Below are 9,611 nucleotides of genomic sequence, written 5' to 3' on the forward strand. Positions count from 1 at the left end.
AGAGGAAGGTAATACAGTCATTTTAAAGTATTTTTATATTAAGATTCTGATTGCCTTGTAGCTTGTTAGAACGATAGCTCTGTGAGCAAATGAAACTTGGGATGGCACACCTTATTTTATTATAGAAACCCTTTTATTTCCTAGCCTGTACATGGGCCCTTGTCCTTGAGGCTTTCAGAACTTTGCAAGGAGATTGTCAACTTAGTGATTTAAAAAAAAAAAAAAATATTATTTTTTAAAATATACTAAGCAGCTGTAAAATTGCCGATGAGTTGAACTCCAGCACTGCCTAGGCAGAGGTCAATACGTAACACTGCAGTCTTGTCACTACTCTTGATTTATCAAGAAACCCCCTTCTTTTGTGCGAGTGAGCCCAGTGGCAGGTCTGCAGGCGATCCCACGGTATCACCAGCAGATATTACGTCTACAGAAATTCAAACTTACCTAAACACTAAGTGGTGAGGGGAAGGAACTTCATCTGTGCATATGGGCAAAGGGGGGCGTGGGGAAGTAGCTTAGAGGACAAATGGAGCATGTAGGTACAAAAAAGAGCTGACAAAGAAATGAATGTTGAGAATAAGAGCAAGAAATAAAGGTAGAATTCAGAATGTGGAGTTTTTATTACAAAGGAAATGGACCGAGAAAACCAGCAAACTGGAAGAGGACAGTGAGAAATAGCACACAGCAAGAAAAAATATTTTCTTTTTTGTGAATGTTATGTTTCTGACAATGATTTAAACAAGATTTTTCACACACACACGTCCCACCCCATCAGCTGAGTAGAGGCATGAGTGATTTGAGATCCTGCTACACATCTTGGGAAATCCCATACTTTTGCAGTTTCAGCTACCATTAAAAAAAAAAAAAAAGATTAAAAAAAAAGCTGAACACACTATTTACAAATATTGGCTTTTCTTTATATGTAGCGTGAGGAAGGGAGCAGGGACTCTTCTGCTATCCTAAATTGCTAGGACCTTCCTTGGCACACTTACTGCAGAAGAAAAACAGGGTTTTTTTAAGCTTGGTGAGGGGCAGGATCTTAGTCATTTCTGTTTCTCATTTGTCTGTGAAAAGTCACATGTAAATGGCCTTACCTGCCTCCATTCGCCCATCTGTTGGCGTAACTGTTTCTTTTAGCCTAGTGCAGTGTGAGCTGTGTTCGGTTATATACGGTGTTTATGGCAACTTTTTTATAACATGTGCTAGGGACTCCTTCCATCTTTGTTAAAAGAAATCTGTACTGGCTGTGTATAGGTAGTTGTGTGTCAATTCTGGCTTGCTTGTTTTCTCTTCTGTGAAATTCACCTGTTTCTTAGGGTGATATCCATCACTGTGCTTTGCATTTACAATTTGCTTTCTCTAATTCAGCAAGAGATTGAGAACTTTAAGAAGCTAAATCTCATTAGTAAGGAAGAATTTGATAATCTTGCACCAGAACCAATTGCCGACCCAACCCAAGAAGTTCTTCCAGGACCTCCAGGGTTACGGAAAGGTAGGTAATACATATTTGTTTTTAGAATCTCTGTAATAAACAACAATTTTCTAGGTGTGTTAACTCTTTCTGCCTGTGTAATATTTTAGTTTTGGTTCAGTCAGCAGCCTGAGGGGCTTTTTCTTTGCTAATTTTTCAAGTTGTCAGCTGTTCATCAGTAGTGTGGTTTCCATGGAATTAGAAGAAGCCAGTACTCGTACTTTTCAGGATATATATGAGCATCAGTAGCCAGTGTTGTATTTCATTGTCACCGTATACCAACACCAGGTGCTTTTTGTGTAACTTGGCATTTACAATGTGTAAAGTTAATAGCTAGCGATGTTGTGAAACATTTTCTAGAAACCAATATTTTTATGGGAAACGGGGATAGAACAAAGTGAGATTAGAAGAATTTCCTACTTGTATCATAACCTTGCTGAGCAGTCACAATGTCCAAATTTTATCTTTTGAGGTATTTCTGATGTAGTAGTAGTAGTGTTAACATTTACTAGGATACATGCTAATAGCATTTTTATAGTTGAAGAAAACCACCTCACTAAAAGCATCACCTCACCAAAAAGCAAGAACGTGGTTATGCTTTCACCAATGTTTATTTTCCATTACTTTGCTAGTGTAGACAGACAAGAACGAGCAGGTAAGAAAGAAGTGGGTTTAAATTTTCTAGCAAGGACATGCTTGAGACATTATTTCATAGTTTTGAGGAGTTAGTGCTGCTTGTATACCAAGTGCTTTTGTTATAATTTGATTATCCTTTGGGGATGATTTAGTTCACTTGAAATGAAACAGGCCTTTGAGATACTAGATACCAGGGGAGCTTAGGCTTTGAAATCCTGAGTTTCTTTTGAACATGAATGTTTTCTCCTTCCTGCCTACGATTTAGCAGAGGAGGTGGCTTGTAATTTGTCAAGGATTGAAGTACCTCCAGCAGCAGCAATAGCTCGATCACTGCCAACAGCAGTTCCGGATTCCCCCTGCGTTCATCCTGGCTTCACCCCACGAACACCTCGCACCCCGAGGCTACAGGATCCCAACAAAACACCCAGGTTCTACCCTGTTGTTAAAGAAGCCCGGTCCATTGATGTAAAGGTAAATGGAAAGATATAATTTTTTTTTTTTTTTTAAACCAGAAAATGCCTAGAAAACTCATGTCTGTGCATACAACTTAAAAAGAATGAAAAGGCAAAAAATAAAACACTTCTGCTTTTTAATTGTTTTATCTTCAAAATATTTACCATATTCATTCTTTTTTATTCCTACAAAATGGTTTCTGAGTTTTGTCTGTACCATTTAAGTCCTTGCTGAAAAAGTGTAATGTCTGAAGATTTTTAATTTGTTACATAAGACTGATCTTTAGGTTATGAACCTGGAGTGTGATAGATAGAATATAAAATTTTTAGAACTTTGTTTTAAGAGTGAGAGAATGAGTGAAATCAAATTAGGGAAATAAATACTTCATTTACTTTCTTAGACTCCAAGAAAAAGAAAAACACGACACAGTACAAATCCTCCCTTAGAGTGCCACGTTGGTTGGGTGATGGATTCCAGAGACCACAGGCCAAGAACTTCCTCTGTGAGGTAAACTTTTTTTTTTTTTGTAGAAGATTTGTTTGCAGTGTCATTAGTTCTCACTGCTAATAGAGAAACAGGCTGTGATCAAAGACAATTTATAAATACAGTGGAAGCAAGAAAAGAGTGATTAAGAAAGATAAAAACAGAATACAAGGCTATCTGCAAGTAAGCTAGCTAAACTGACTATGTTCACAACATCGTTGATCCATGATATAGTAGCAGTAATATTACTTGAAGTACTGATGTTCACTTCAGTGATTTTGCCTTTAAGTGTCATTTAAAACCAGGCATTACAGTAATGTTTAATTATCATCATCCAAAACTGCCTGATTTTTGACATACTTGCACGGAATCTGATTTTTCTTGAGCTGCAGCGGAAAACAGATGACTGGGACCCCAAGCATGCATTGTAGCGGTCATCAGGTGACTGTACTATTCTGACAGCTCTTGTGTAGATTAGGGTGCTTGAAAACTGATTTAGAAAAGCACTGTTTATAGGACAGAAATACATAAATACATTTGGGTTTTTTTTCTCTTCAGCAGTTCCAATGCTTCGCCTTCAGAAGGAGCTCCAATAGCAGGAAGTTATGGGTGTACCCCGAATTCTCTTCCAAAATTTCAGCATCCTTCTCATGAACTGTTAAAGGAAAATGGCTTTACTCAACAGGTGTACCACAAATATCGTCGAAGGTGTCTAATGGGTAAGGTGCTAAATGTCCTTCCTCAAAATTTAGGTAGAAGTTACCACATGTCATCTCATACCAGTTTTCTCCACATTGTTCCTCATCCTCAATTTTTCTTGGGAAAGTAAAATTTATTCGATGCTTCTATTTTATGAACTCTGCTTTCCATTTAACCTTACATCCCCTGACAAAAAAATTACCCTCAAATTTAAACTTAAGTTACTGGAAGATCTTGTGTGTGTATTACTAATGGAAAAGCACTTGAAAATATTCTGCTGAGAAATTTAAAATAGCTTTTTTTTTCCTCCTCCTTTCTTTTTTCTTCCAGAGAGGAAACGGTTGGGAATTGGCCAGTCCCAAGAAATGAACACACTTTTTCGTTTCTGGTCCTTTTTTCTGAGAGATCACTTTAACAAGAAAATGTATGAAGAATTCAAACAACTTGCTCTAGATGATGCAAAAGAACACTACAGGTATTTGTTTTTTCCTGGAATTTAAAAACTGTTGAGGCCTCGCCTTTCGTTTTAATGACTGTGAAGTTTACGTATATCTGAAGTAAACATTTTTAGTATTGGCTTTGACTGTTTTTAAATCTTTAAAATAGCAGTCTGTATGAGTTATTTTAATACCAAAAATTTGTTAGTATGTATTTGTGCATTGCAGTTAAATAGTTAAACGTGCAGCATTTCCTGATGCGTAATAGGTCCTGAATTCTACAAAATCCTGTAACTTGTTGACTGTAACAAGTTAGCTCCGTACTTACTAATACTCAGAAGATTCTTCCTTCCATATGTGAAGACATTCTTAACCTCGTTCAACTTGTTCAAACTGCTTCTTGCTTTCTAAAAAGGTGGCTGTTCAGCCTGGAGAAGAGAAGGCTCTGGGGAGACCTTATAGCCCCTTCCAGTATCTGAAGGGTGCCTACAGGAAAGATGGGGAGGGACTTTTTACAAGGGCATGTCGTGATAGGACTAGGGGTAATGGCTTCAAACTGGAAGAGGGTAGATTTAGATCAGGTATCTGGAAGAAATTTTTCACTGTGAGGGTGGTGAGACATGAATGGGTTGCCCAGGGAAGTTGTTGAGGCCCCATCCCTGGAGGTGTTCAAGGCCAGGCTGGATGGGGCTTTGAGCAACCTGGTCTAGTGGGAGGCGTCCCTGCCCAAGGCAGGGGGTGGGAACTAGATGGTCTTTAAAGGTCCCTTCCAACCCGAATCATTCTAGGATTTTTCTATCAGGAGAAACTTCAGAAGGCTCTAAAGGGGACTAAGGTGGCAGCAGATGAATGCAGAGCAGGAGGAGGTCCCACATATCTAGAGGCTGAAGGCAGCTCTGGTGACAGGGCTGCAGCCAAAGCCAGAGTGTGACTAAATACTAGGCCGGAAGCCCTGGCGCTGGGGTGTGTGGGAGCTGAAAGAAGACTGGGTCCTGCCCTGCACATCGAGTTGCCCACCGATAGGGGGTTAGGCTGACTTTCGGTCCGACCCGCTGTGTCTGGTTTGATGTTGAAACTGTTTGTTTGTGTATACAAATATACTGAAAACGTGAAAGCATTTGTCTTCATCTTGTATGTGTGTATGGTGTCTGTAGTTTATCAGTTCAAACTGTGGGACAAAGCTGGTTTTCCCAAGTCAGTTTTGATTATTTGTGAAGATGTTTCAGAACAATAGAGCGATAAAAATTGATGTGAAAAAGAAGTGTTTTTTACGAGAAGGGTGAAATGAGACTATGCCATTTACTTAAATGCAAGGAAAAACTGAAAACTTGCATCCTTCTGAGGAATGAGGAGCGTATGTATAAGATTTTCGTACCTCTCTGTTCTGTTACAGGTACGGATTGGAATGCTTGTTTAGATTTTACAGCTATGGCTTAGAAAAGAAATTCAGGCAAGAAATATTCAAGGATTTCCAAGAAGAAACAAAGAGAGACTACGAAGCTGGTAATTTATCTTAGGCCAGTCACTGCTCACACCGGGGTAACCGGAGATTGGGTTGGGAGATAATCCCAATTCCTTGGCGCTGACTTGTTAACTAACCCAAAAGCAGCTTTTCTTTACGTTCCATTTATCTTACCTTTCTGTTAAACATCTAGTTACCAGTGAATAATTAAGTTTTTAATTAAATCTGACCTTTGTGAATTGGTAAAATTATCTTTTTCCATTATTAGGTCAGCTATATGGACTGGAAAAATTTTGGGCTTATCTAAAATACTCTCAGCACAAGACTCCAGCCATTGACCCCAAACTGCAAGAATACCTTAGTAAATTTAAGAGACTGGAGGACTTCAGAGTGGATGTAAGTTTCAATACCTATTTTAAATAAATATTTGGTGTACAAATATTTTTACTGCTAGGTAAACTGAGAACAGTACTCCAATTCACAAAAAGGCAGCTTTACAAATCCTGTCAGTGACTAGAAAAAGCATGCTTAAGAAAATTAAATTCAAATTAAAAATGCAGTTTTATTCTAGACATTCTTTTTTTGAACCATAGTATGGTGTTGAGGTGTGGTGGCTAAAAATGTAAGAAGTGTTGATCCATTTTAATTCTGTAATGAAATAAATAGCAAAAAATAGCTTATTTGTCATCTGGTAAGACTGATAACTTTCTATACTATTTAAGAATTTGGCAAATGAATTAATGCCCAACCAGCATTCCTTAGTGAACTGTGACAAGCTTTGTCCTTACTGAGGCTTTATATGCCAAATTCAATGTATCCTTCCTGTAGAACACTGAATTCTTATGCTGTGTGATTCCAGAGTGTAGTGCTGCCGTGCTGTTCATAACTGGGCTATGGTGAACTACGTTACCACCATCCTCTAAAATCCCCCATTTCCTAGGAGCTGTGGCAATTATATAATGCTGTAAGACTGTTTAAAGTCCTTAATGTGTCACTTCTAGCCAGGAAACCTTCAGAATACCATCAGTGAGTTGTGAATAACTAAGATTACTAGGACTAAGTAAGGGCCTAATTATGGAATGTTCTGTCTTTCTTTGATCTGTATTTAAGTATATGAAGTGTAAGTATTTTGAAGTATATGAAAAGGCAAATACCTGGCCTTACAGAAAAACATTTAACGGGTTGCCAATGTTTATTTTCAGCCTCCTATTAGTGAAGAATCTGGCAGAAAGAGACCGGTCGCTGCAACAGGTGAGGATTCAGGTCATCGCAGACATCAGCCTAATTCTTCTAAAACACTTCTTGCCGCTAAATCCACGGCTGCCTGTCAGTCCCAGGCACTGGGAAATGTCACCGGTGGGAACACTGTGCAAGCGTCTGTAGGCCATAACAACGCTGCCACAAAATCTATAGAAAGCGATGTACCAGAAAAATAGACTTAAGACAAGCTTGCACCCTTGAGAATCAACTTTTATGTCACACTTCTAATTTGGAGACCTTCAAGGCGAGCCAATCTAACACGTGATTAAAAAAATGTATGGGAAGACAGAGGATTGGATTCTCTTTTTCACAGGATTTAGTTCCAAAACACCCTAGGAGAGTTGCTCTTGGTTTTGGGATCATCGGAAGGATCCTAGGGAAGATTCTTTGGCTTCAGTATTGCTTTCCTCAAGCTTTTGTTTACAAAGAACTGCATTCCTGGCATATGCAAAAAATACTTTGGGGATGCCTTACATTTCAGCTCCTATTTCTTAAAAAAGGTATGATATACCCATGTTACTTACTGTGCTGTCTTTACCTGGATTTTCCCATTATTTGTATTTTACCAAAGCAAAAAAGATTTACATTATATGTAGAATTTTAAATGGAAAGGAAGGATCTATGAGATTGGTTTGCTCTTGAATCTAACTATTAAAAAGTATGTTTTAGTGCAAAAGCACGCTCAAGAATGTGCAGCTATATATGAAACTGCATTTCTGGATTCTATTTAAAGACATAGTTTATATTTTTCAGGGTCTCCATAGTTAGTATTTTATTAAGTATGGAGTTTGAGTGGACATAACTGGGATAGTTTTGCAGGTATTTCCTTCAGTACTGGTTCTTACTAACTGAAGCATCAGAAAAACACAGGGGAAAATGGATCTGTTAATTTCGTAGTGTCGTAAATTAACATACAGTATCTACAGTTTGTGCAGGGTGTTAAAATAGCAAACTATTCAAATTATTCTTGGCTTGAGAGGTGTCTTCATTTGAATTCTCATGATTATGAAGTACTCTAACAGGAGAGGCATAATTAAAAAAAATAAATTATCCATATTTCAAGTAATAAAAGTGAGTTTGGAGGGAAACAAAGTATTCCTTGTAAATTTTACTTTTTGCTTTATTTTGCAATATCTGAATGAAGTTCTGCATAGAATTGTGCTAGCTAAGCCTAAATAATTTCAAACGGGTCTAACTAGAATTTCACTGAATGTAAGTTATTCAAATACAAATCCATTTCTGTAGCTGAAAGATGAGGATGTTTATATCCTGTAATTTCTTATTAACTTCATTACTTTGTTTTTAAAGACTCAAAAAGAACGGAGTGGGTCACTTCTCTCTTCCAAGGGTAGGTGAGAAGGATTTCCGCTTTTTGTTAGTCAACTGCAGAAGAGACTTCAGTTAACTTTTCAAGTTAAAAAGTTGTATCTAGCACAAATGCCTTAATCCATGAAGGTGTCCTGGCTGACTGCACGGCCACATGGGGCGTTTCAAACTTGTATCTGATCTCAGAGTTTATAAAAAGACCATTAATATTTTCAGTCATTGTCTTGTGAATCTCAGTGAAACAAATGAGGAATGTTTGCACTGTAAAGGAGTCTATAATTAGCAGTGGCCTTCCCAATAGTTAATACAATTTCAGTACAAAATTGAGCCTTTTGTAAGTGGCCTGTCCTAAATGAATTTAAATGAACACATACCAATATTTAAAGTAATATCTTATAAATATGCTGAAGTGACACATCTCAGTCCTGTGTTTGATCCATGCCTTTTGCTATAAAGAAAATGATGCGAATGTAAATTTGGATTGAAATTGTATATACAAGTAAGAGATTTAAGATATTTCCTTTCACTTTTTCATTGGAAAATGTGCAGATTAAACTTTTAGTGTGTGTAATTTTGTGATATCTTGACAAATTTTATAAAAACAACAACAAAAAACCCTAACAGTGTTGTATATCAACTTTTTTTTTTTTCCTCCGAAGTGTGAAGAAAAACAACTTGAAAGAGTGTAAGGCTGTAGCTGTGCCTGGGAATTTCTGTTGCCTCTGGTGCACTAAGGTATTGGGGGAACCCGCTAAAGCAGTTTCTTAGAATGTGAGATACCGTCAAGTTCAATAGCGATTTATTTTGTTCATGTGACTGGGTATTTGTCAAAGAAGAATATGGCAGGTGAATGGTAAATATGGCTGAAAGCACAGAGTAAATATGTTACTGCTGCCTTACTCTTGGCCTCCTTGGGGTACTTGCTCAGTGTCCCCTTATTTAGGTGGACAAAAACCCACGCAAGTCCGTCCCCAGTTCTGGCTGCCCCATTTCACTTCCCCAGGCTCAAATCTTCCCTTGCAGATGGGTGGAGAAAATGATACATTACTGCTGTTTGCACACTGAACTGAGAACAAAACCCTTGAATTTTAGAATAAACCCCAAAGGCTCTGCTGGCTCAGCAGCTTGTTTCTCTATACGGCTTAAAGTGGTTATCGCCTTTTGATAACGGGTGTTGATAACGGCCTGTTGCAGAGCCAGAAATTTGTCTCTGAACACCCATGCGTGTGTCCAGCATCCTTTCTGATGCCTTTTAGGTCCATTTAAACCAACCCTCCGTTTGTCTTTCCAACAGTAGTCTATTACTGAACACTTACGAAGTCTTAGACCTTTCCTTGTATAAAAATTCTCCCCTGTGCTTATTAAAGAATTTTGGTTAGGCTTC

General features: G+C 38.0%; 1 protein-coding gene across 6 annotated transcripts in view; it reads left to right on the forward strand.

Moving 5' to 3' along the window:
- The window catches only part of LARP1B (La ribonucleoprotein 1B), a 31,583-nt gene extending 22,735 nt beyond the window's left edge, over positions 1–8,848 (forward strand). For 3 of the 6 annotated variants that reach the window (XM_054202562.1, XM_054202566.1, XM_054202567.1), the window contains 8 exons: positions 1,369–1,492; positions 2,373–2,578; positions 2,961–3,067; positions 3,602–3,762; positions 4,073–4,217; positions 5,573–5,682; positions 5,910–6,037; positions 6,844–8,848. In XM_054202562.1, the coding sequence (XP_054058537.1) occupies positions 1,369–1,492; positions 2,373–2,578; positions 2,961–3,067; positions 3,602–3,762; positions 4,073–4,217; positions 5,573–5,682; positions 5,910–6,037; positions 6,844–7,077 (1,215 nt within the window). In that variant the 3' untranslated portion in view covers positions 7,078–8,848. The remainder of the gene's footprint in view (positions 1–1,368; positions 1,493–2,372; positions 2,579–2,960; positions 3,068–3,601; positions 3,763–4,072; positions 4,218–5,572; positions 5,683–5,909; positions 6,038–6,843) is intronic. The other 3 variants (XM_054202565.1, XM_054202564.1, XR_008466568.1) reach the window with 3 other exon arrangements.
- The last annotated feature ends 763 nt before the right edge of the window (positions 8,849–9,611 follow it).

Source organism: Rissa tridactyla, chromosome 5 (genome assembly GCF_028500815.1).
Source record: "Rissa tridactyla isolate bRisTri1 chromosome 5, bRisTri1.patW.cur.20221130, whole genome shotgun sequence".
Classification (NCBI taxonomy): Eukaryota; Metazoa; Chordata; class Aves; order Charadriiformes; family Laridae; genus Rissa; species Rissa tridactyla.